We start from the raw sequence: 27367 nt of genomic DNA, 5'->3' as shown, positions 1-27367 counted from the left end.
GAAAATTTAGCCTTTCATCGACACTACACATGACGTATAATTTTCAACGATGAATTCTTCTCTTTTACCAATTCGCGGTATTCACCTGTTTCGTTCAAACAGGGACGTTAAAAACGCGGATTTCGGTATTGCAGACACATTTGACTTCTGCACGTTGACAGCAGAGGGCAGAATTATTCGGAATTACTGAAAGAGTCGTCGATGTAAAATCCACGAACTATCTCGAAGTTGCACCTGCTCGATCGATAAGCTCGCTTCGAAACTGCACGATCTGGTTCGAAACCGTGCTACACGACGGAAGAAGCCCGAAAGAACGAACGGGAGGATAACGCGGAGGCAAAGGAAAAAGGGTAGAGATCCAACAGAAAGTTCGAAGCATCTCTCCCGTGCTTAAATAAACATCGGCAAGGTAGGCTGAACTTACTTTATGGCTCGTATAACCTTTATTGTGCTCTTGGAGCAATTTTCGCTCAGACTATGAATACGAAACACATAATGGGGAACGGCGGAGGAAAGATTTAACAACACCGTAAGAAAGAGTGCTGTACGTAATAATAAATCCTCCGGATCTCATTGAAATATACAATGAAACTGAAATCTTTCGGGAAAAATGAGAAAATGAGTCTTCGCTCAAGGCCCCTTGCCTATTTTTTGGCTCCCAGAGATCGATTCTTAGTTTTTTACATTGTAAGGTATACGTTGTTATTTATAGCTGAGAATGGGGAAATACTCGTTAGCGGGTAATACCGATCGGTCAAATATTTGAAATATGGTTTTGTTTTGTCATCCAGTTTCAATCCAATTAATCGATTCGTATTTGTTTTGCTAAAGGGGTTAGCAAAGATACGCGAGTGAATAATAAGTTTTGTCAATAAGTCGGTTGTTCGATAAGTTTTGTCGTTCGCTAAAATTTATTGAGCAACCTAGTACTATACTGTTTTATCGAACGACAAAACTTATCGAACAATCTAGTATTTAACACATTCGAAAGCGTTCATGTTATAATTTTTGAAACAAATAAGAAGTCGTAAGTATTGCGTTAATTTATTATGCTGTATTCAGTTTTGCACTATACCTAAAATTTAGTTTATCTACTCTATAGACTCAGAAAAATGTTTGCCAGTTCAATGTAGTGGTTTTATTATATTTATGATTATGCTTTTATACCAAAAGTAACGGAGAAATATCGATCGAATAATCGAGATTTCTCTATCATTATAACCGATCGGGAAAGATTTTTTAAATTTCACGACAGTTTTCTTTTGTTCCTAAATGCCGGAAAAGTAGATTAAAAAATCAGATAGAAAAAATTGAGAAGAAGACAGTTTTCTTTATTCTATTAATGAGTGTCATTTTATACGATCTGAAAATAAATTGTATAAAATTCGTTGTGCCATTTTATACAATAGTAGACCTTGTGAACCTTAGATTAGGTCGTTGAGTAATTTTGTTTTCATTAATAAATCATGGAAAACAAATTGACCGGTATTACTCCACAGGGGAAATTCGTATAAATATTTATCAATTGATGTGTAATTTGTATTAATTTCTATATAATTTATATCGCGCAACCTTTAATAAAATCTTGTCTCGTTGTCAGTAGTTACCTTCTACTATGCAATGAAGTACAAATTGCTTGCTACTCAAAGTTGTGTAATTTATGAACAAAAGTAAAGTAAAACCGTGTATAAGACAAACAATGAAAACGTTTCGTTGAAATGGGATAGATAAATTTTCGTGATTTAAAATGTAACTAAAAATTAACAAATATAATTTTATTTATTATGTATCTAGAATCCAAAATAGATTTTCGTAAATATTATATCACGTTAATAAAAGAGTTTACAAAAATGTATTGTATTCGTTCGATATTTTGCAAACATACATTACATGCGCGTATGTTATTTATTAATACAGAAATCGATGAAATAAATGATTGTAAAGTATATGCTTTTAGCATTGTTGCGGATTTCAAATTTTTAAACGCCTTTATTTCGAAGCGAACAAGCATGAAGAAACAGACATATTACGACGCAGTTCGTCCATGAAATACACAAGAGGACTGGAAACTGGATTACTAGATACAGATTGTTTATTCAACCCGTCTGTTGAGTACACAATCCACACAGAATATTTGTATTTGATATGTACATGTATGCATCGCATGGCACACATGCGTAGATTGTACAATGTGCTGGGAGCAGTAAAGATAATTAATAGTAATATGTGGTAAACAAAATGAATAGGAATAAGTGGTAAGGAAAATTAATAGGAAAGTAAAAGAATTGCTTGCAACTATTTTTGCATACATCTAAGACTATATATTGTTGTCCAAACGAGGTCGTTACAATTTCGTCCTGTTTGCAAATAAGTATACAATATCAGTACTACGTAAGAATACTTACAGCGGAATATGAGCTCATTATGTAATCCTTACAAAACTGTTGAGCAGAAATGCGGTAGAGGTAATTGTACGAAGTTATTCGTTTCTTTCGTGGAATGTGTAATTACCGGGTCAATTTCCGTTGAAAAATACAACAAATTTATTCAAAAGGCTTCCCTGTATCTCCAATGATTCTCAAAATGACGCCAAAGGAATGAAATTTTAACGGTAGTTTCAACTATTTGACTTGGGCTGTTCCCTTAATTTTCAGCTGCCCTACAAACTTGCAAATTTTCATAAAAATCAACAGCGAATATTTCGCAAATGTTCCTTCTCAGTTAGGTCGGTCAAAGAAGAGTATTATCAGTCAGTAATTCACTGCTTAACAAGTTAAAAGTCGTGTTTACGTTATGCAGCGTGAATTGTAATTTTCAGTTCTTCGATCTCTATATTTTAACGTTTTATTCTTTCCTATGGATTAAAAAGTTTACGTAGCATGTAGTACTCTGGTTATGAATCCAGTGTCCCACTCCTTGTACGACACTTTTCAATAACAGATCACACCTTCTCGTGGTATGACTAATTTATAAAATGCTCTTCTCCAAAATCTGAGAAATTTGAAAAAGTATACAACGTTGACTCAAGTTTCGAATTGAGAACATCGTTTTTGGCATCTACGAAAGGAAAAAGTTATCGTCAATAATGTCCGTCAATAAAATATTATTATTATTATTTTTATTATCCAAGTATGTAAAATCGTTCTTGTTCTCCACGATATGTTATTAAGGGGATGTATAACAGGTTCCAAAATCGTTAAAAGAAATACATTTTTGATTGGTATATCGATAAGACCTGATATCAGGTATAAAGGAATTTTTTTGATAGAACGTCTGCCTAAAATTTCAAGTCGGTCGATCTATCACTTTTTTAGATATCGCCGGGGCCATTTTCTAAAACAACTTCGAGAACACGTTTTCAAGTAAGTTTTTCATAAAAGTTTTTACAATATTCCTTATAAAATGTATTGCTGGCAATCTAATCAGCAATACTAGATACATTTGTGGCGGCACCTCCCACACTCGCCACTGCTAACCGTTCCCGCATTTCCCCGTACCTTCTCCGATCCCTTACCGATCTCCCAATGCCCTAACGTATAAGGCAAGACCTGCTAGGATGCCTTACGGATGAGTCCACTAGCCAACAAGCCTCTGAGAAACGCTCTTTCTTCCTTTTCCTATTTTCACTCGCTCACTCTCCCTCCATCACACCTTAGAAGCCGCCGCAAATTTAAGTATTCTCGATTTAGAATTAGAAACGCACAAATACACGAGTTAAGACATAAAATACTATTTGTACACTAAGCTACGAGTACGAAAAAGAATTATCTTAAGAAACGGTTAGAGAAACTTTCACGTGTATCTAGATAATAGGTTGCTCGCTAAGTTTTGTCGTTCGATAAGAAATGGAGATATTAGGTTCGTCGTTTTATTTTTCTAAAGATGGTACTACTGTTTGACGAACATGTGCGGAATTTCGTGTAGATCCGACGTCTTATTTGTATATTTACAGTTGCTCAAAGTTGAAGTTTCATAGTTTCTTTGTTTACAATGGAAACAATACGAAAACTTATCGAACAACCTAGTATGTAGGTATTTCAAGGACGAAATGATATTTCAGAGAAATTTTTTAACGCGAAAAAGTATTTTCTCTAGACGGAAGAAGAATATTTTTGAAACTTCGAAGGGATTCCGGATGTTATATTGTACGTGTTGAGAAATGAAACGCACGTTTACGGTATATTTTCAAGACCAATTTAAAAGTAATTGAGAACCAAATGTGTATCCGTGCTACGAGAATTCGACCCGGAGCTCCATTCTCGAATCTATTGAAAATCGTTGTTTAAACCACACGCTCGACGATGTCTCTCGTTCGGGGTATCATTGAATTTAAACCGCCAACTTAAATTCCAAATAACAAGTACAGAACAGAACGAGTTAAAATTGCCGCTTTCAATTTATTTGAAAATCACGAATCGCGAAATCTCGGCTTATTCTAATTATCAACCGAAGAGGAGTATACCCTCGAGTGCCGTTTCGTTGGTCCGCCATCTCGTTGCTCCCTTTTCTATGAGATGCACGAAGGCTTACGCATAATCTTATGTAAATCCCGTGCTACCCTTATGCCTGTACGCCATTCCATATAGGAAGAGCAACTTACGTGGGTCGGTTCTCCGGTTACACATGGAAAGGGATGCTTAGGCGATGGTTCGCCGGCGTTGCACGGGCTAGGGCGCGGGGCTTATATGAATGTTAAAATAAGTTTGAAATTGTCGCGGACAAGTTCGGCCCCGTGGGAGGCAGCCGTCGAGTAATTCCACTGTGCCGGCGGTTTCGGCCCTTCGGCGAGTTTGCAACCAGCGGCGCATTCGTAGGAACTTCTATGGTCCTAGCTGTCGACTTCCGCTACTTGTCGGCATCTTGCTATTAATAATCCGCCTTTATTGTTCCGCGTTAAGTAAGACGCGGTAACCGATCGATAAATAAAATAAGGAACCGTTCCTAGAAGGAAAATTCTGGTATTTTGAGTCGCAAATCGATCGACGAATTAAATCCGAGCCAGAATAACTAAACGTATAGATATCGCATCTATCGCAATTCAACGAATGTCAAGTTAAGTAAGATTGACCGACCGGTGAAGGAATGAAGTAAGAAATTGTTGGTTAAGGAGACAGTTTGGTAGCTTCGACTGAAAATCGAGGTATCTTGAATTTGTTAGCTACGATGAAATCATTCTAAGCCACTGGTTTAGAAATCGTTCGAAATTAAAACTATCGAACATACCTACACGTGATCTACGGCAATTTAACAAGACGAATATTATTTTTTTCGAAATAATAACGTTTTGTCGTTGAATTTTATGAATTCGAAACGCGATGTTTAAAAAATTCCTGCCTCAGGAGTATTTAACATTTCGATTGAACTTCCAGGAAGTAAAAATTTCAAAAATTAAAAACTGCCACCGCTTTGTTCGATTTATCTTCTTCCTCTTCCTCGAGACAGTTAATAAGCGGAAATATTTCAAATTTTAAACCGATTCCTGTTCATGTTTTAAATATCTCTCTTTTTTCCTTATAACAAGTTCAGATCTCAAGTACATCGTGTATATAGCGTCGAAAAATGTCGTTTAGTGAAAAACGTTTTCGAAACGTTTCAAAGCAATATTTTTCAAAGTAGAAGACGTAACGATCTTACCAATCGGACGTCTTGCGAAAAAGAAAACCTTGAATATAGAATAATGTCGATAACCGAAACATCTCTTTCTATTGATACAATATACAGACGATAGAAATTTAACAACTGCAAGAATATAACTTTCTTGTAACATTTTAAATATACCACTTATCTCGGCTGCAGATTTCATTTTAAGAGGCTTCTTTCGAAAAGTTTGGACACCACTGGTTTAGAAAGGAGAATAACCAATTATTGGATTTTATTTTAACTGTGCTTAATCAATGATGCCTAATTCATTCTCTGTCGTTACAAAAACTTTATCGTCAGCCTATTATTCCATGCTCAGAACTCGTCTTACTCGTTTTAGAACGAGATTTTTATGACTTTTCACATGGCGTTCACCATAATTTTAAGAATAGCTTCAGTCTTCCTTGCCAGTCGCTATATTTACGACTATTGTTATTTTTGCCATTTTTCTTTGAAAATGCAGAAAATCAGAATACAAATTAAACGCTTCCAGCTATTATTTAATCTGAAAAACAAACTAACGAATATTTAACTTGTATAAATTGTATAGCATTGTTTGCTACAAAAAAAAAAGAGAGCACACCACAGAATCAGACGAAAAGAACAACAAACACCTCAAATGTCAAGGATTACAGTTGACGATAATGGACTGGTGAAACAGTTTGGCGAGAAAACATTTCCCCACATTTTTTCACAATTAATATATACTAATCCCCAACATCGCGGAACACCCAGATTACGAAATACTGGCCGAGAATAGCGTCTGTAACCACAATTTCCTCGTATTTCAGCAGAAAACTTGCGAGAACGTGAAAACTTTGCGTCGAGTCTAATAATAATAATTTGCGCATCTCTGTATGTTAAGCAATATGGAATGAAATTCAGACTGAGCAGTATCGGTGCGTCGGATAATGCTCGGAAATTAATTCAGTTCTCGCGTATTTAAAGAAGTAGGGTGACAGGTAACGGATTACGCGAAAGAGGATGGTAAAGTGGCGTACATAGCAATTAGAGTATGAGCTGCAGTATTTGGACATATTCAATTACTTTAATCTTTTTGCTGGAAACCGCACGATTTTGAGGTCAGATCAGGATGAAGATTAAGTATCGCGCGAGCTCCGAAGATATTAGTAGAAGCGGAGGTAAAAGGAACATCGGGAACATCGCCCGAAACAAATTGTAATATGCGACCGATTAAAGACGACTGATCATTTATTTAAATTTAGTCTTTGATAGTGATTAATTTACTGAAATTATAAATTACCGTAACTAGCATTAAAATATATATGCTGTAAGTTATTTTAAATATAAAGTCGAAGTAATGCCTTACAAGTTAAAAATTAGGTTATAATATCTAAATTGTACAACAAAGGAAAACTTTTCTACATTTAAATGTATCCACGACAACTACTAAAACGAATAAAATATATAATTAACGTTTCTTTAATATATAGAATTAAATAATATTGACAGGCGATAGAGTGGTTGGTTAACTTTAGAACAGCCTGGAAAAATTTGTAACCTACTTGGTCCGATGGGTCTGCCTGACCTTAAAAATAACTGTTGTAAATATAAACGACCTATAAATGACAATTTAAATCCATATTGAAGTCTTCGTTCTTATTTTGCGTGTGTCGTGTGTGGAAGAAATAATATCTTGTTCCATTTTACTCTTATCATTAATTCCAGAATAATTTGAATAAAAATTGTAACATACTTGGTCTGGTGAGGTTTGACCGATTAGGGAAGTATTCTAGGAGTCTCACAAATAAGTTGCAAACAGAAAGATACATTATATTGTGCAATTTGCAGCAGCCACGTGAGTATCTAACTTTACTCCATGGGAAAAGAAACTGAAAATAACATTTAAATTATTCTTCAACGTAAAACCGAATATAAATTACTTTTCGGGCTTTCGAGTGTGTATCATATTATATTCCAAAAGCGAAAAAGAATAAATTGGATCTACCGACCAGAATAGATGTTCTTGTGGGTTATGTATTCTTGTGAATAACGCGGATATAGAATACACAATTTCGATATGGAAGAAATATTAGAAAAAAGGTCGATTAAATTCAATGAAAAAGGATCAGAAAGGAAATTCTTGAGACTAGTAACAATAGCAAAGAAATATGATTTCGATTATTCTACTCTAACGCCAAATACTAATGAAATGATTAATACCTAGTAATATATGTAGATGAAATTACCTGTGAATTCGAAGATAGCAACAGAAATAGAAGCGACAACTCTCATCGACCAATAGAATCGTACAATTATAATGAGAAGTATGACGGAAATATAGAAACTCTACGACGACAAGATAGACATCCGGGTTCGACCTGAGAATCATTAAAGTTGAAAGATATTTTACTTAGAATCAATGGATGCGAAAAGAATGAGCAATACCGTGTTCCTAAGTTATACATTGTACATAGTTCGTAAATAATTATATTAATATATGTTTTGTAAATATATTCCATCCGCTTTCGATCGTTACTATTACGTTTCAGAAAATCAATATTTGTTAAAGAAAAAGTAGGTATTGAAATAAGAATGTTCAGAAAGGTAGCAGTTTTGGAGAAAAGAATCTTTCGTTAAGAATATTACGCAGTAGTGATTTTCAGAACAGGCTCGTAAATTCGTTCCGAAATGCGTCGAGAAGTGATTCTAGCACGGGTCACTTTTGACCCGGCGTCCAGTGCCCGCGTCCGTGTGTGTTCGGCGCAGTCCGTATCCCGAGGGTAAATATTTCAGCAACTTGTAACTCGTGCGTTCCGGTAATAATCGTCACTGTCATTTCTTACGCGTCGCCAAAGTTTCGTTCACCGAAACAGCAGAAGCGGAAACAAACTTCCACGGAGACACGAGGAGTGCGCTTGCTCGTGACAGACTGGTGATGTTCAGGCAAGACGCGCGTATCGGAGGAAGGGATCGTCGTCGTCGTCGACGTTCACGAAAACTTTAAATCACGAATTCGCAGGGAAGGCGGCGTATACGCGTGGCACGGACGATTTCAGAGGGTCGTCCGAGAGTTAGATGGGTGGGTGGTTGATGGGTAAATGCGATGTGATGCGAGTAACTGAGTGGCTAATTGAATGAAGTGTCTCCCAGGAGCGTCGATCCGTCGCGTGTCACACGTCAGAATTTCCGCACCGGGAACCCGAAATTACGACGATTGTCGGTTCTCTGCCAATTATTAAACCGCGGTATGATTGCTGCCGTGTGGAATTGCACGGTTCACCTGCGAGTACCGTACACCTCCGCGAATCGTTTCTCTATCGGTTATCGGATACAGTGACGGAGAAAGTTCGGTGTTGATACGAGAGAGAGGAGGAGAGAGAGAGAGAGAGAGAGAGAGAAGCGGACGGGCCTGTCAATCATTAATAACCCGTCAAGCATATCGACAGTTCGATTTCTACCGATACCGGAATTCGAGGGTGGGCACGAAAGGAGAAACGATCGTTTATCAGTTTCTAAAAGTCCAGTCGATTGATTGCCGACCCACGTCACAGCGCGTCTATTTCCTAGATATGCAAAACTTTTCGAATGAGAATTAAATATATTATTGACGGTTTTCGTCCATTACGCGTGAAAGTGCATTCTGCATTCTCCGCTATTTGTTTCATTTCCACGATAATAGTATTTAACGGTAAACTTCATTCGTATAATCTTTAATGGATTTTCGTGTAAATATAAATAACCTACACGTATCGAATGGAACAATCGAGCAAAGCTTCGTGAAAAAGTAAGTATAAAATGTAAAATAAAATTCGTTGCACGATGATTTTACTTTTGAAAAAATCGAATCGGAGAATTCGTTGCAATTCCATTACAAGCTCTTCAACGCGACCAAAGCTTGTTAAAAGTCTCAATCTATATTCTTCGACCGTAATAAATCATTGCCTATAATTAAATTTAAAAATCAAACACAACTTTTCAGTTTTAAGCAAAAAGTAAAATTAAGTATAAAACCGAGGAAAGTATTTTCAAAAAATTACCAAAATTACGAGTAAGGCGAGTCGTCAATTTTAAAGTATAATAGATACGAAGGAACGTTAAACGAGAAAAATATTTCTTTTAAAGTGGCAAATGTTACTATTCAATTATAACCAAATTACCGCTACGCTCAACTCGTCCAAACCGTGAATACGTGTAAATGTGTGTGTATGTGTGTGTGTGTGTACGTTTTTGTACCGAACGGTAAATTGTAAACACGTGCATTTGAACAATCTACAATATAATTCTTTGTAAAGTTTATATTCAGAAATACAGACTAATTGTGAAACAAAACCTAGGTTAAAACAGTTACGATTAGGTAAAACTTTTGGCTCTTCATCGCCTGCAATAAGATTTATTTTTATCGTTCCGATACAATGACCAGTGTCAAGACAAATAAAATGTATCGTTTCGTTTGAAAATGAACGTCAATAACTTTGAAATGTCGAAAAGGGTGACCTCGAGATAAAAATATAACAGGTACTCCTTCGAAACAATTATTGCCCTCCCCTGATGTGTCTTTGTATCGTAAAAAGCAACGTCAGCATTTAAGATGCTTGAGTTAAATAGAACACCGTGCATAAGAATAAGTATGGTTGTAATCGTTTGTCAATCATTTACACAAAATTATTGTTTTGTACCGTATAAGGGTTTTTTTTAAATACAGCGGACGAAATGTAAAAAAAAGCGTTTCATACTAGTATGTAGAACGAGAAGAGAAAAAGTAGATGAGTTTGTTCAACACCATAGCAAACGCGTACCGTACAACTCTCGCTACAACATTCAAGTTGTAGCGTTTTCTCCTTCGATGTTTCGTATCATAGGTTAAAAATGTAGCAGGTATAATATTTTTAAATTACTCTGTCCAAAGTGCCTCAAAACCTACTTCAGAATAAATTCAACGCTTAAAAACAATAAAATACGTTCGTATAAATGTATCTCGTATTTGACCTTATTTCCAAGTTATAGAGAGTTTTATATTGCGATAACCTGTTTCGCAAACTAAACTAGAATACTTATTGTTAGTATACGTTTATAAATGGTCCTCGATATCTTACGTACAGCCTTATCGACTATCGAGCGGAACATTTTTGTCCAACTAACTTTTTCCTCATTATTCTGACTTCAGGAAATAACTCGATTTCATTGAATTTATTTGTATAAATTACTCTGTATATGTACATCGATGCCTGTTTTCGTCGACAATGTACATAATTTATTAACGCGTTAGCTACCGTGCAATTTGCCGACAGATCCTGCCTCTTTGTACTAGAAATTCGCGATGCGTTAGCAAATTTAAATCGGGGAGATTCGATGATTCGAAATAAGACGAAAATCAAGAATAAGAAGATTGCATCGAAGGCTTCGTTTTTGAGAAAAATGCATTTGAAAATTAATCGAGTACGCGTGCATCTAACCAATTATCGATATTATCGCTGTTGCGATCGTTTTTTCACACGATACAATGTCAGAGCTTATTTACTATCGGAATACTAATATTTGGGACTTGTATCGTAGCGTTGACTTCGTTTCGAACACAAACCGGGAGTTTCTATCAAACACGTAACGTGGTGCTATGTTATACTAACGAAGAATATACGGATAAGATTTACTATACCTAAAAATTATAGTCCAAGCTAATAAATAATAAACTAATCACTGTGTTACCGTTACTTATTACTTATTAGATCACATTTGAAGCTATAAAAAGGGCAGTGAGTTTTAACCATGTTCTTTTAAAACTTCGATCGTATGTTTTCGAACTGACATTGCTTTGTCTTCTTTTTTATTTCTTACAATTAGTATTGTATCTTATAAAATTTTTCCTTAAGTCTTCGTTCATTAAATTACGTTGATTATAGAGGACTGCGGCGTTGGATTGCACGGTGTGGCTGCTCCGTGTCCATTGTATCTTCGAGTTTTGTCAGTCCGTTTCAATCAATAAAGCAGTTAGCGCTCGAAAAGCAAAACCTGTAATAATAACCACCTGTAATAATCACTTTTGTACAACCGTTGACTCACTCTACAATCAACAAATACATTTTGCCATTAAAGAAATTTCAACACACATATTCTGTAAATTGATAGAAATCGTGTATCGGGTGTAAAACTATATCTCGAACTTGCAATTAGTTATATCGGACGTGTCGGTAAACAGACGAGGAAAACAGGTATCGGTGCGCGTTTGTGTTGATGTTGGCGACGAGAGTGGTTGATCGTGGTCTTGGTCTTGGTGGAACAGTGTTTGTAAAATGCAGAAGCAGATTTCTCTGGAACACGTTGCACAATCGTGTACCCAAGTCGACGGAGAAGTCGTGTCGCATTTTGAAAGAGTCGCGCGACAATCGGGCTGTGGTTTTTCGAATCGTTCGCGATTCCCATGCGTTTCGGAAAACATGATAGGAGAATCGAAGAGTAAGCGTACGGAAGTTTGCAGCATTGCGGATTGGTAAAGCAGGCTGCTTATGCATTCTTGGCGCGAAGGCAATCGCGGGGATGGCGGATGTTGGCAGGGGTTGGATGCTGTGCGAGAACCAGACAAGAGAACAATTACGCGCCGTCAGCCCCGTGACCGGTAGGATGCCATGAGATGAATCAAAACTAGGTGTGCCATCACCCCTGGGCCAGCTCCATCTTCGCGCAACGAGGCCACGTTCCTTGTCCCGAAGGGGAAAGATCGAATCTCGATCGGTAAGCGAAGTTGGCAGGTTCGACGAATGCTCCGGAGGACCAATTTACGGAGACTTGTCAGAGGCTAAGTTTACGTATTTCTCTTACGATTTCGATTGTCCGTTAGACAAGCGTATGGCCGACCGAAAACGGCCACGCGCGAAAAGAGGAGATATCGATCCTCGAAATAGATCGCGAACGATACGCACGGTGAACGTACGGGGATAACGGAGTATATAAACGTACATTTACATAGTCGCGTAATTCAACTTTTATACTTTAAAAGCGGTGCGATATACAGTTTACTCGGTAAGAAAAGTGAAAGAAGAATCTAACTTTTTCTCTCTAAATCAGGAGCAGTTGGATTTCTTTGGCAAAAATAAATTACGCGTGTACATTTTTTAGTTCTACATATTTACTATACGTATGTATATAGAGAAACAAAAGATAAATATAGAAAATGTATAAATAAGAAATTATGCGAAAGTTTTTATTATATCGACAGTTATAGAGTTGTTGTATAAAAATCAAAATACGATAATGCAGTGTATTGTTAATAATAATGGATAATTGGCAATTTAACTTTCTCTTAAATATAAATATCATTATTGTTTTATTAGTTTTCCTTATTTTTATACAGAAGAGGGAAGTTCATTATTCTTTAATGTATTCTGGATACGTCATTCGTTGAAAAATAATTTCAATTTTATAAAGAAATTACTTTCTTTTCTTCCTTATATCTTCAGTATCACCTTCAACGTTAAACGAAACGGTACGCATTTTTTTACCGCAATTTGTACAATTTATTTTAAAAAATACGGTATTTATTCGACGAGCTACTTAAATATTGTTTAAGCAGTTCGTTAAGTGGTGCTATAATTTACAACCAGATACAATTTTGGTGCTCCCGTGAAATAATAATTTTAAAACACACCACGAACATTATAACGAAATAACGGAATTTTATACATTGTTCAATCTCTGATGTCACGTTTAATCAGTTTTGTTCATTTTTCGTAGCAATTAAAACATTCGTTACATGGAAACAACACGTTGAAAACAAATAATTTTTATTCGTTTATATCGACACCAGAACGACACTTTGGTAACATTTAGAACGATACGGTGGTACTTTAATTTATTGTAACTTAAATACTTTGGTTAATTTTTTTAATAATATTACGGAATTACAATATAACAAAAATTAATAGGATACCATCGGTTTGTTTTACACAAATCGTGTTCTAAATATGGAGATACAAATGTTTTTTGGATTCCAATAAAGATAGTGAAAATTACATAAGAGTAATTATTCTGGATTAAATTCAGTTTCTTAAATCGGTTTAGAACTCTCTCGTAGTTATTTTCCTTCGATTCCGTGTCTCTCCGTTCACCAATACAATTTCTCTTTTCTCGTCCTTCCGTGGCTGTCGGGATCGCTTCCCTAATTTTCAGCGCGATCAAACATTATTTCCAACTTGTTCTACTACTACAGTGAAAGTTTCGTTTAACCGATACCGAGAACTTTTTCGTTTCGCTCCCAGGATAACTTCTGTCGTGGAGTCCTCTTTTTTGCTATACCTTTCGCACCCCATTTTTGGTCACTAAGGGTTGACACCAAGAGCAGGAAGAAACGCGATCTATTTCTATTCCGTTCTTATCAAGATCATAGAACGCTATAAAATTAAGCCGTACTTTTGAAAAAGAAATTCGTATACATATATTTTGTTGTTGTAAGATATAATTGACACAAAGGTGATGAAATCTTTTATTTTTATTTTACTTCTTTAACGAGATCTGTTCTATTTGTCTACTGAAACGTTAACAGAATATTCTACTCGTTGCAAGAACAAAACAGTCCGAATATGTACTCGGAAACATTTCGAAAAGATTAGACACTTCTCGTTTATATTCTTGAAAAGTTTTACGTAACAAGGTATAATTTTCAAATATTTTGTAAAGTGCATCGAATCGTTGACGTGCATTGTTTGATAGATTCGAACGTCTCGAAATCATATTTTTCGAACTGGTTAACGAGATTTCTGAAAATGTAGCTAACTTATTAACTTAAAATTTTAATAATAAAATATCGAAGAAATTTGGTGTCAAAATGTGGAATCTTTAAATATATGCGATAACCGTCTTATTATAAATTATTATTTTACTAAAAGTTACGATCGAATAATAATGACACTATTTCAAATACCATTTATAATGCCACAAATCTTTTCCTTTCGAATGCTTCAAACGTACTATACGTACAACCGCAAAACGTAAAGATCAATTTTGAGGATAAACAACTAAGACTAAAATTAACATACTTTAATGTTTATACATTTACTTTACACGTCCTAGAAGACATTCTTAATGTATTACTAAATTGCGTAAAGAAAAAAGACCAAGAGTAAAAAAACTTTGCAAAGGTGTTACTTTTTAATCCGGCTCCGTGATCACCTTTTTCAAAATATTTTTTTCAATTACGATAGAGTTTCGTCGAAATACTTTATTAAGGAAATTGCTGAAAATAATTTCCTTCCATAGCAACATACCATGATCATACCTTGATCAAAAAGTTCTAGGACTGTCCCCCGTGTGTCGCTGTCAATCACCCGATTGTTTCTTTTTTTTTTTTGTTAGGTTACCATATCTGTCATTAACACTTCCTTCCAATTTCAGCATCATAGCTTGATATTTGTAAAAGTTACGTTGTACTGAGCACATCTCCTTTGTTCGTGTCTTCGATTTTGAAAATGGCATCATTTGAGCATCAACGAGTTTGCATTAAATTTTGTGTAAAAAACGGATTTAACGGTCCGCAGAACTTGGATATGTTGGAGAAGTGTTTCGGCAACGATACTCTTTCGAGATCAAATGTTTTTCGATGGCACGAACGCTTCAGAAGTGGTCGTGAGTCGGTCGAGGATGACAAACGCAGTGGCAGGCCGACAACGTCGAAAACCGATGAAAACATCGATAAAATTCAAGAAATGTGGTCCGAAAACCGCAAATTGACCATCAGAGAGCTGGCAGAGGACTTGAACATTGCTTATGGATCCGTTCAAGACGTTTTGGTTAGTGAATTCGTCAAAAAAGGCCAGATTTGTGGGCAAACAACTCGTGGATTTTGCACCACGATAACGCACCGGCGCACAATGCGATCCTTATCCGCGAGTTTTTGACGAAAAACAACACGAACACTATCCAGCAGCTTTCAAATTCACCAGATCTGGCTCCCTGCGACTTTTTTCTGTTCAACCGAATTAAAAAACCGCTTCGCGGAACGCGTTACAGTACCCGAGAGGAGGTCATGACAAAATCGAAGACGGCTCTGATGGACATACCGAAAATTGAGTACCAGCGGTGTTTCGAGGATTGGATCAAGCGCTGGCGCAAGTGCATTGCAGTCAATGGGGACTACTTTGAAGGGGACCATATCGATTTGGACGAATAAATTTGTATTTTTGATTTTATGAATAAAGTCCTAAAACTTTTTGATCAAGGTAGGTACATTTCGCATCGATGTCTTATGGACCGTCGAAGACGTTCGAAACATTCTCCGAGTATATCAAATTGTTCGACACAAAGCGACAATACTGTTTCGCACTTTTTCGTTCACATATTTTCTGTCCTTAATGTAACGTAATGTAAAAACGTAACGTAAAGGTGAGTGTTTATAAGCTGAAACAGGAATGTTTTCAGACCCGTGTTCGTACGACTCTTTTTCATCCTTACGACCAGTAGAATATTCTCATAAAGTTTGGTCACCCATTTCAGAAATACATATACCGCAAACAACTCCCACAAATATCACTTTGATATTCAACAATGCGTTTGGAAGTTCTCGGATCTAATATTAGGAAAGTTTCTTCACAGTACAGTTGTTCAGTAAAGGTTCTCGAATATTTGGAAAATTATGATCCAGCGTCTATGGATCGTTGTAAACTAATCGTGTTACGAAAAGATATTTCTTCGATACGTACAATTAGTTTCAAAAAAATAATTATTTACTAAACGAGACTGAAAAGTCGTGTCTCCTAAACTTTAATTTTCAATTACGTTATATTCCGCATTCGTGCGGAAAATTGTTATGAAGATAAAAGTTTCGAACAACGAATAGAACATAATATTTTCATCCGTTCCGTCTTGAATAAAAATTAGAATTTGAAACAAAGATGTAACTGTAAAATCGAATCCCTACACGATAATTTTGTTCATTGTTTTTTATACGAATACAATTTTTCCCATCTCTGCTTTTAATCGACAGTACACGCCAATGAATAAATGTGTTTCAATGTACGGCGTACTTGAAAAAATTCTTAAAAAAAGGTGTTCGACTTGTAATATCGATCTTCGTCGTTTACAATTCGACTTTCTTGCAATACATTTCTATTAACATCTTCATGAACGAATTATTTTATCCGACGTAAATACAAATGCAAACTGCGATCGATCCATCACACCCACCGATCGATGTGACGACATTACCGTCTAATCATTGAAAAATACAATTATGAATAATTGTACACAATTTTAGAGATTATTTCTTACAATATCTAAAGTAACTTCAAAACCAAACCTATGCCTGAAAAATTAATATCTACTTTCCATGGGTCAGTTTTATCAGATTTTTTTAGCTATTTTTCACCGCAAATACATGGGAGTTGAATTGTTCTTCGATCAGTTTCTCCCTAAAAATAGACAAGAAAAGTTCGCGTAATTTGATAATGTCTGAAAACAGTTGTGTCACGGTAAGACAGGGAGAACTCGTTCCTGTTTGATGTATTCAAAAGCTGAAACTACACGGTGTCGTTAAATACTCGCATACGTTATCACGACGTTTGCCGTTACACACCCGCGTCACAATTACGAGCTACGCTTTATTCTAAGAGTTCGAGTAATTAATTTTACGAAACGCCGTCACACGATATTCTCCCCTTCGCAAACGCTAGTGGCTCGCGGCCGTCTACGCGCATCCACCCGTCTGAAAGCGTTTTCGGTGGATTTTGTTTCGTGGCGCGATACACCACCCGTTTCTAAATCTAAAACGTCCGCTTGCTGCGAGTTTCAAGGAAGTCGGGGTGCCATTAAAATCTCGGTAAAGTTCATCTCTCTGGAATAAATGAATAAATGGGGAAATGGGAGGGGGGGTGAAGGAGTCTGGTTCGTGACGGAAAGAAGGGGTCGGTTGGCATAAAGCGAAAGCATAAAGCGGTTTGCACCGCTACTTTGATATTAAGCCTCACGCCCTATCAAAAGAATACGAAATTTAAATTTGTCCTCGACAATCTTCACGGTACGAACGGCAACGAAAGACGAACGTTTTGCATGTTCTATATTACTTTCGATCAAAGTACTTCCCCATAATGGACGAAAACCACTGAGAAGGTAAAAATAATGTCGAACTTGCGCTCCGAGGCAGCGGTTCTCGAACTGTGCACAACGACACGCTATCGCGTTTCCAAAACTTATTTGATCGCGAAACACTTATGTTCTCTCGTGACTGTTTGATTTTTAAAACGAAAAACCATCTCCAACGTCGTTCCTTTTAACATAGCTATACGTTACTATTATCGTGCCATTGTAGACTGCTGAACAACGGTAACTCGAAATTTCTAAACGTCGAAATTGGTATGCAAAAACTCCAAAAACTGATACGCTAAGCCAAAAAGGTTTTTAATATCGACAAAAGAAAAATTTACCAGTTGTGCGAAACAAATTGTATCGTCGATATCGGGTATAGAGAACGACGATTTGTCAGTTTTTTCACTTGCTATGAGCGTTTCAATTATGTTAATAAATCAAAAACTTCAATTAACACAAAACACGATCGAACGTTTATTAGGTCTACTATATGGGAAAGTTCTGTCGTATTCTTTTGTAGGAAAACAAATTTACTTGTTAAAATTTCTTTTAAAATATAATTTCCCTCGTTTGTTAAGACTGTTTGTCATCGTTCTGGTAGCTTCGCTACTGCTCTGAAGAAAAAGTTATCGCTTTTTGACGCGAAAAATATTTCCACAGCCATTATGACGCGTTCAAAGCTCACGTATTCATTTACATCGAGAAAGTTTTGCAGTGATCCGAATAGGCGATTGTTCGATGATGAAATATCCGGAGAATACAGGAGGTGAGGCAAAATTTCCTAATCAATCTCTGATAGCTTTTGATCGGTGTTCCTTGCCACATGTGGTCCATTACGTTGAAATTTTGTCTTCGAAAGTTCAATACGAGAACAATAACCATCAACATTAACAGTTTTACCTTCTTTCGGTAACTCATAATAGAGTATTTCTTCGCGATCCCACCAACAACGGAACATGAACTTTTTTTATGAACGCCTGTTTTTGACGTTGACGGTAACGTTTCCTGACGGTATATTTATATATACTCTTTTTCTCTGTAGATTCTTGAGCATTATCCAATTTTCATCTCCAGTAACTAGTCTAAGAACGTCTCCCTTTTGCGACGAACGTTTAAAGTTTTTCGCTTAATTCAAGTGACATCGAAACGCTGAGCTTTGTCACGAAACCAAGCCAATTGTTCAAAAGCAATTGTCTGATAAATTCCAAGCTCGAAGCCCATATCTATGTAGATCAACGTTGAATTTGTTCGGATCATACAGTGTACAGGATCAACACTTTATCGTTGATGTCTGATCTTGGTTTGTCTTCTCCGATCTTGGTTCATATTCCAAGGAAAGTTCACCTATTCGAAATTTCACGAACCACCTTTGGAAGGTTTGAACTGTTAACGCAGCCTCTCTAAACACTTTACACGAGCTTTTTCAGCCTGCACCACGTTACTTCTTTTTGGGACTCGTAGAGTATGCATTATTGCAAATACATTTTATCTTAAGCCATATTAACGGTTCAAAGGGTTGGCGGAAATTGAATGACAAACACGAAATGTTCCTTAAATAGTCTAGAAGGGTTCTATCTGTCCACTTCTACCTACAACCTAAAGTACATATAAGACTAGTTATAGAAAGCGAGGGAATTTTCCCTTATACCTAATAAAAGTCCTGAAATGGACTTACAAAAATATTATAATATTTTTCTCTTAATTCATCGAATGGAATGGAATAGGTTGTCTTACCATTTATTACTTTTGGCGAATATTGTAGAAAAAAAAATAGACGATCGAAGATTGAGTCAATATTTAAAGGTATGTCTATTGATTTCTTTTGAATTTCTCCTAAAAGTGAATATTCTTTACTAATACGTTAACAATATAGTACATCAAATTTTAATAAGACGATATGGTTCATTTATGTTAATTCCGTCTAGAAATGCTTTGGAAATACGTACCACTCTTTAGAAATATTTTCAACAGTTTGTGACTTAAATTCATATATGCCCGTTAATTGATTCAATTCCATTCACAGTCTAGACAGATGTACGATAGACAGTCTAGACAAGTTAAATATTAAAATCAATTATCATAGAGAGAAAGATATTTCGTAATATTAATTCCTCCTTTAGATAATTGTTATGGTATTGGATGAATGCAACACTACTACGTTACGATTGTAGTTATATTATCGGTGCGTTTTTGAAACGAGATAGTAATGTATGTATAATAGCATAATCCCAAATATTCGTTACTCTGAAAGTATCTTAAAATTTTCCGACTGCATAGAAATATCGCTTCGTGTGAAATTAAGTACAAAGAATTAAAATGGGAAACACGACGAACAATTAAATTTAAAATGATCAGAACCATGATACGAAAAGTCAAATTCCACTCCCTGCTATCGTATATCGCAACTAATCCTTTCTCGTGGAAATCGTGCACTTTCTTCATTTATGGTTGTTACACACGAAACGTACGAGATATTCCGAAATCGTTTCCTTTGTTCCTTTTGTAGAACATTTGCGAATAATGTTCCATTTTCGTCGAGCGCAGTCCATTTTGATTCGTTTGAAATTGTTCCCGCTGTGTTTCGTTATTAATCGTATCGAATGCACAATGACGCGAAATTATAGCCCCCGGTCCATTCTCCGTGATAATTCCGTCTTGAAGATTGTACATGGAAGAAAGAGTCGGTCGTTGCAGAGCGCGAACAACTAGCGAGTCTCGAGAATTCGAGACGAGTTTCGTCGTGAGGGAGTTTTATTGTATTTTTTTCATTAACAAGTCCAGGTCGATCCCAGGAGAGCAGAAAAGTTGGCGGTGAGTTTTAGCGAGACTTTTGTTAATGTTCGGAATTAACGGAGTAAGGAGACTTTAAGTCATAAGGCCCCACGGGAACGCGGGGTTCGACGCGAACTTTCACGATTCTTTATTTCTTTATCAACTCCGACCCCTGGTTCCACCTCCGCCTCACGGAATGCTCGCCAGCTTGACGAACCGTTTCTTCTCGCTACGCCAGCACTCTATAATTACTTTGTTCGGCACAATTCTCTTATTTTCTTTCCCTATTGCCCCCGCGACATCGCAAGCGAGTGGAACCGTATCATTTTCGATTGAAACAACCCCCGTCCGCGAATTCGCTCAGTATAATTGCGCCACGAGTTTATTAATGTATCGATTATACACGAAACCGTTCAATGTTTATCCGGATTCTCAAGTTTAATCTCGTAGACGAACTCCCGTGCCCGCTACACGATGCTTCGAAAATTATTTTCTTTGTTCAATCTACGGCTTGTTACAAGCCTCGTTTTTCAATCTGCGGACTTGGCTGTTCTAAAAATTGCTTAAGAGAAAGAGTACCTAATGCTAAATCTGTATCGCAGTGTTAACCTTAGCAAAAAAAACATTATACAGACACATAAAAAATCGTAGATTTTATCAATACAAATGCAATTTTTAATCATTGCTCTTAATTAATTCAAATACTCTTACGTTTAAACGTACGTTATCGATTCAAAATGAAAAATGAACATTGAAAGTAACGTTCAACTTAATTTAAGCGGAACCCGTGGTCAATGGATTTATAAAAGACTATACCGTTTGCAATAAATAATAAAATTATGCCCGAGACGTAAAAACTTCTCGCTTATTTACAAAAATATCGACGTTACTGCTATACATAATATGCTATATATACATATGTATATATGTTTCTTTCCGGTCCCGAGCGACAAACAAATGCAGATTTATTGTATCGCGTAATAGCACATACTCTCTGTCGGCAGCCTCTAAGATGTGTATGTATAAAAATATAAAGAAAAATAATTTTTATGTATTTGTGTGATATATTGTAATCTCGAGCCGTTCTTGTCATTTTTTTACGAAGATACTATAATCGCTTTGACGCCAGCATTTTGTATGCGCATCTATTCGTGTCTCGGGAACATTCATAAATTTATTCGAAAAAAAGGATCAAAATTAATCTCCTAAATGCATGTCGCTTACAGAAATGTTTTCGAACAACTACCAAATCTTCGACCGTTTTGCTTATTCGAACTAAAAAAATTAAAAAGATGCTGTAATTAAGAAAATAATAGCACTCTGAAGTTTGATTATCAGTTTGTTTACTTTTTCGTGCCTTTCGCGTATTAAATACATTAAAATATATACCTTAAAATATCATGGAAACCATTTCGAAAAATAATATGCACGTACATTCGTAATATAATACGTTTTGAGAAAAATGCGCATAAAGTTTAAAAGGTTTTACAGATATATTTTTCCTACCTTAAACTCCCTTTAAAAAACAGCAAAAACATTGATTTTTTCAAACTTCCACAGTAAAAGTGATCTACAACCTCCACCCCTCTGAGGGACTAGACTGGTCTAGGTGCTTTGAAAAAATTAACTTTTTTTTTCACATTCTCTTACAGTTAAGGATCTTAAAATGATTTTTCTAAAGAATTTTGTGAAAATTCGTAAAACAACGGAGATACGTCAGAAAAGATTAACACAACTCTGAAAAACGAAATCATTTAGTAGTATAATTATTTTAAGGCAGGGCAAACTATAATATACGATGATAATCCCATCACGAGCTAAGAATATTATACAAATTCTGTTAAAAATACTCAAACCTTAACCGTATTTTTATCACTTTTTTCTTATAGAAGCCTTAAAAATTTAACGTCATAATAAAGGACTCAAATGATTACCTACGTTAACATATTATTGTACTTAGATTTAACTATTTTTGATTTAAAATTGGAACAAGAATTACGCTTTTGATTCTTATTCAATTGTGAACCAAAAACTGTAGAAATCTTTCCAAATTAGGGGTACTAATAAATTGATAGTCAATAAATTATTATTTATCAGATAAAGCTACACCTTTTAGCTACACCTGTATCTTCGTGCAACAAGTAGATATAATTCGATAAGTTTTCCGAAATTCTTTATTCCATGAGGATGACTTTGTAATTAGGTGTATTTGAAAACAAAAGGATATTGTTAAAAAACTTTAAAAAAAAATGCACCGCCTGTAGTGGTCGAAGTGTCTTGCTCAACTGCATTGTACGTAACCGGAGAAATGCAATGCATAATGTAACATGATTGCACCGTGTACGCCTTGATGTTTCATTACTATGACGATTGACGTATGGGTCGTACCAACGATACTCTGTTCGAGATGAACGTGTCCTGGTATTGTCCCATTCGTCGAAGAGTGGTCAGAATGTACACAGTCTCCTGTAACTAATCAACCGATTGTCAGGTCCAAATCAACCCCTGTTATAATAGTTGTAAAAGTGAAAGCCAAATTGCGAGAAACGAGAAACGTAACAGCGCTAAGTGATACATTTAGCACCTGTTGTAAATCGGTCGAGTATTCCGGCATGTACGTATATATGATACTTTCGCCTTTTTTCTAAATTACAATGTTTTTAACAAACAAATTGAAAATATTTTTACCAATTATTGTTCTGTGTTTATTAGATAAAAGAGCGATAAAAGAATTTTTCTTCTGAACAAATTTTAACGCCAATTTATTAAAAAAAGTAAAAAGTAAATTATTTGTTTAAAATTAAGAGACTAGTTGTTAAATTTAGACCATAACGTTACACAGTAAAGATATCCATATTCGTTCTGATTGGAAAACAAAGCTAGTCGGACAGTGGAATTTTCGAATAGTAGAAATATCACTATCTTTTGCATTAAAATTCATGTGTTTAAGTAGAATGAACACACTTGACAGTTTCTTTCAACATCTAAAAGTCATAAATTTTTTATTGTAAGCAGCTATGTAGAATTACACTATAGTTGTGCCTCGAAACATCGAAGTCCTTTTCCAAATGACTCAAATGTTTTGACATGAGAGAGCACATCCTCATCGTTGCTTTCGTTTGCTGCTTCTATTTATGTCAAATGTATGTTATCTTCATAGCTATTGTCTTCATCGCACTGAAACCATTACATTACATCATCGCTGTGATAATAACATCTTGGTATTCTATGTGATGTAGTGACAGCTTCTTCAATATCTGGTACTATTGTTCTTTGTTGTTCGCTAATTTCTTCAGTTTTAAGCATTAAAAGTTTTCTCCATGCTCTTTTCAATGTTGTATTTTTATGTTGCTCCACGTAAAAGCAGTCTTTTAAATTTAGTTTTTATATCCTCTTCATTAAATTGAAATGTAAATAGGAGTTTTTAAAGCAAATCTTTTCTATATGGTAGTTCAAAGAACTTAATTACTCCTTGATTTAGTGGCTGTATGAGTGAGTTACATTAAATTGCAAAAATATAACTTTCATAAATTCGTCCTTCTGGTTAAGAATGTCACGTGTAGAATGCGATCTCGCATTCTCTGCCGGTAAAAGAATTTTTTCTCTATGATCATTTTTTAATTGATGTTCTTTAACTTTTGGTATCAAAATATTTTCAAACCATTCATCAAAAATGTTACTGTCCATCCAAGCATATGTCCGATTTTTATAAACAACTGGCATTGTACTGATATTGACATGTTTAAACTAGCGTGGATGTTTACTTTTCTCAATGATCAATATTGGAACTTGATGGCATCCGGTAGCATTCGTACAAAGAAATGCAATAATGCGTTCTTCACTACCTTTGCGACCGGAAGCTGATCTTTCACGACAAGAAGTTCACGTTTTCTGTGCTAGTACCTTCCAAATTAAATCTGTTTCATCAGCATTGTATACATTTGCTGATGCATATTGTTCATTATTAAAAATTTATTAAAGTCTGCTCTAAAGGTTTCTACAGAGATACTATCCACTGAAAGTTTTTCTTTGCAGATATGCTACTCTCGAATATCACGACGTGCTTTGAATTTTACTAACCAACCATTACTAGCTTTGAATAAATGTAGTCGGTTTCCCCCTAATTTATCTTTTCTATTTAATCTATCGTTGAACTTTAGAGCTGTTTCGTGTAACATAAGACAGAAATCGGTATGCCTTGGTCTCTTTGTTGATAAAACCATTGAAAGACAGCATCATTTACAATTTTATTTTTTGGATTTGTTAAGCTTTTCCTACTGTGGAATTTAGATTCTGTAGATAATTTTCAATATTGCGTTTCTGTTTTTTAATATCCGTGATTGTAGATTTCCCAGTACCATGTATTCTTACTAACTTCGTTGCATTTTCACCACTTTCAAGAACTGGAATTATTTTGTATTTCTCTTCAATAGTTAAGACTACACGTTTTCGTTTACTTGTCATTGTGGTATCCGTTCTCTGTCTGTTTCGGATTGAATCGATATGATTACAGTTAAACGGCAAAACACAGGAAAATATTTATGAACATCTAAATACTTTGTATTTTATATGTAAACGTCGCTAGGAAACGTTGTGCGAATTAACGAAGCGTCCGGGTGATAGAACGTCCGTATATTAGGAAATTTAGATAATGAGAATAAGAGAACTACTGAACCTACTGAACATGATACGTTAAGTTTCATATTTGAATAAACGTATGCATTTATTAATGTTTCGTATCGATGTACGTGTTGTAGTACGATATCATACCTCCATCTAACAACATACACTTGTCGTAAGCCCATAAGATTAAGAAAAATACACGCAATCGTTTCTTCTTCTGTGCTTTTTATGCTAAACCAATCATTCAACTTTAAAAAATTTTGCTTTATCCTTGCAAATAATGTTTAACACATAAAACACACCAAAAATTGAGTGAAAAATGTTGAGAAAATCAATTCAAAGTGAAATTAATATTTGAACTAAAGCGATGTAATTAAATCCATCAAGTGAATTTTGCTACAGGCACACGTAACGTTTTTATAAAGCCTAAAATTTGATCTCTCTCATACTAAACATTTTGTGTTTACGAAAGAAATCGGTAAGAGCATTTCGTTAAAGAAATTACTGGAAATGTTTTCCCTCTGTAGCAATGCATGTTCCACATCCGCATCTCACGGACTATGAAATACATTTAAATGATATATATAAATGATTTTCATATTGTTTGTATAATTTGTCAGCAATGCAATTCACCTTCTATATATTCTAAATTAACAAAAATCAGTGATGCTAGAGATTAACAGTACTTTGACTTTTATTGCCTTTCTCTAAATTTTGAAAATCAACGTTGAACATTTCTCACCTTAAGGTTTGTTGAATTCATTTTTTCCACCATCTTCGCAATTTTACTTTTTAAATATAATTTGTAGAGTACATATTTCCGAATATCTTATACTTCCGGTAGAAAGTATTCTAATACTGTATAATACGAAACAATATGTAATGACGTGAAAACGTTTTCGAAAAATAAATGCCCATTTGTGACAAGAAATTCGTTCATGCTCAATCTGTTCTCTAAGAATTGACAATCAATTGCTCTTTCATTTACATTTAATTTTTTGCGAAACTTATACTTCATGAAAACAATATTTTATGTGTACGAATCCAATTATTTATCTTTTTATTGAAATTATAATACTTTTATAATTAAGAACTCAACAATATGTACAGCAATTTGTAGTACTCGTTGCTTAAATAATAAAATCTTATTCCTCAATAAAATATTCTTGATTCATAGTTACTGCAGAGTATCGTTAAGTAATTTTAACGCTAAATAATGATATCGAAATAATAAAGTCACGATCAGAGTTTGTAATTTTTACAGCCAACTCTACGATTTAAGTGTTTAAACATAATATTTATGGGTGACAGGACTACATTTCTCGAATCCATTACGAAATTCGGAGAACACAGCCATGCCTTCAACAAAGTATGAAATTATATAATTAGTTTCAAGTTTGGAACTTGCGTATAAAGGAATTTAGAACAGTGTACGTTTCATTCAATTTTTGTCGATAGACTCGGTAACACTGACCTAGCGTCTTACCTTAGATGCAACTGCATAGCGATCGCAAAACCGATTACTAAAGCCATCGTTTCATACATATGATGGTCACTTGATTTTATTGGAAAGTTATAACCGAAGTTGAATTACCACTATTGTAATTTATAGTAAAATTAAGCAAACTGAACCGAAACTACGGGCAATGGTATGCTTTAATTTTGTAACGAGTAATTGCCCAGAAATTAAATTCCGTAACTAACCGAGTGCGTACAAATCGAATAAAAAAATCTTCGTACGTATTTCGGTAATGAGGCGAAAATTGAGACAGCTTTATTAAGTCGAGGGAAGCTGCCCTGATTAAGTTACAACTCGACCCCTCGGGCGGCTACCAAAGTCACCCTCGCTGCTAATTTTATTTATTACGCAATTTAAAAATCGATGCTACGATAGGAACCAATAAAGGAATACTCGCAAGGTTAAAACACTTCTTAACTCTATGACACATATTTTTTACACATTAAATTTTATATACAATATTTATTTATAATTACGACTTTCGTTCGACCATTATTTAATGTCACCGTTGAATATGTTCGAATTAATGTTGTTAATCTTTCTCAATGAACAGTCTTTTAATACATTTCTCAAGCAACAAACAATGAGTATCGGGTATTTCTTTTGCATCTTAGAAAAATACAAACTTATTTTTAAATTATATTTTAATACTATTGAAAAATGAATAATTTCAAGATTCGAGCAAATTGTTAAATAATTATATAATAAAAAAATTTAAGCAGTGTTTTGACACCCTTCACTGTTGTTCCCTTCGAAATGATAAAAATGCTAACTAATGTTATT

General features: G+C 35.2%; 1 protein-coding gene across 1 annotated transcript in view; it reads right to left on the bottom strand.

The window, feature by feature from the left end:
• LOC143154721 (glyoxalase ElbB) overlaps positions 1 to 24165 on the bottom strand; it is a 29616-nt gene extending 5451 nt beyond the window's left edge. Inside the window, exons 1-3 of the mRNA XM_076326677.1 lie at positions 24000 to 24165; positions 23638 to 23810; positions 23472 to 23570 (exon numbers count right to left, since the gene is read on the bottom strand). Of these exons, the coding sequence (XP_076182792.1) occupies positions 23472 to 23570; positions 23638 to 23810; positions 24000 to 24165 (438 nt within the window). The remainder of the gene's footprint in view (positions 1 to 23471; positions 23571 to 23637; positions 23811 to 23999) is intronic.
• Between the last annotated feature and the right edge of the window lie 3202 nt (positions 24166 to 27367).

This window comes from Ptiloglossa arizonensis, chromosome 1, assembly GCF_051014685.1.
Source record: "Ptiloglossa arizonensis isolate GNS036 chromosome 1, iyPtiAriz1_principal, whole genome shotgun sequence".
NCBI lineage: Eukaryota > Metazoa > Arthropoda > Insecta > Hymenoptera > Colletidae > Ptiloglossa > Ptiloglossa arizonensis.
The sequence above is the reverse complement of the archived record's forward strand: the minus strand, read 5'-3'. Positions and strand labels throughout refer to the sequence as shown.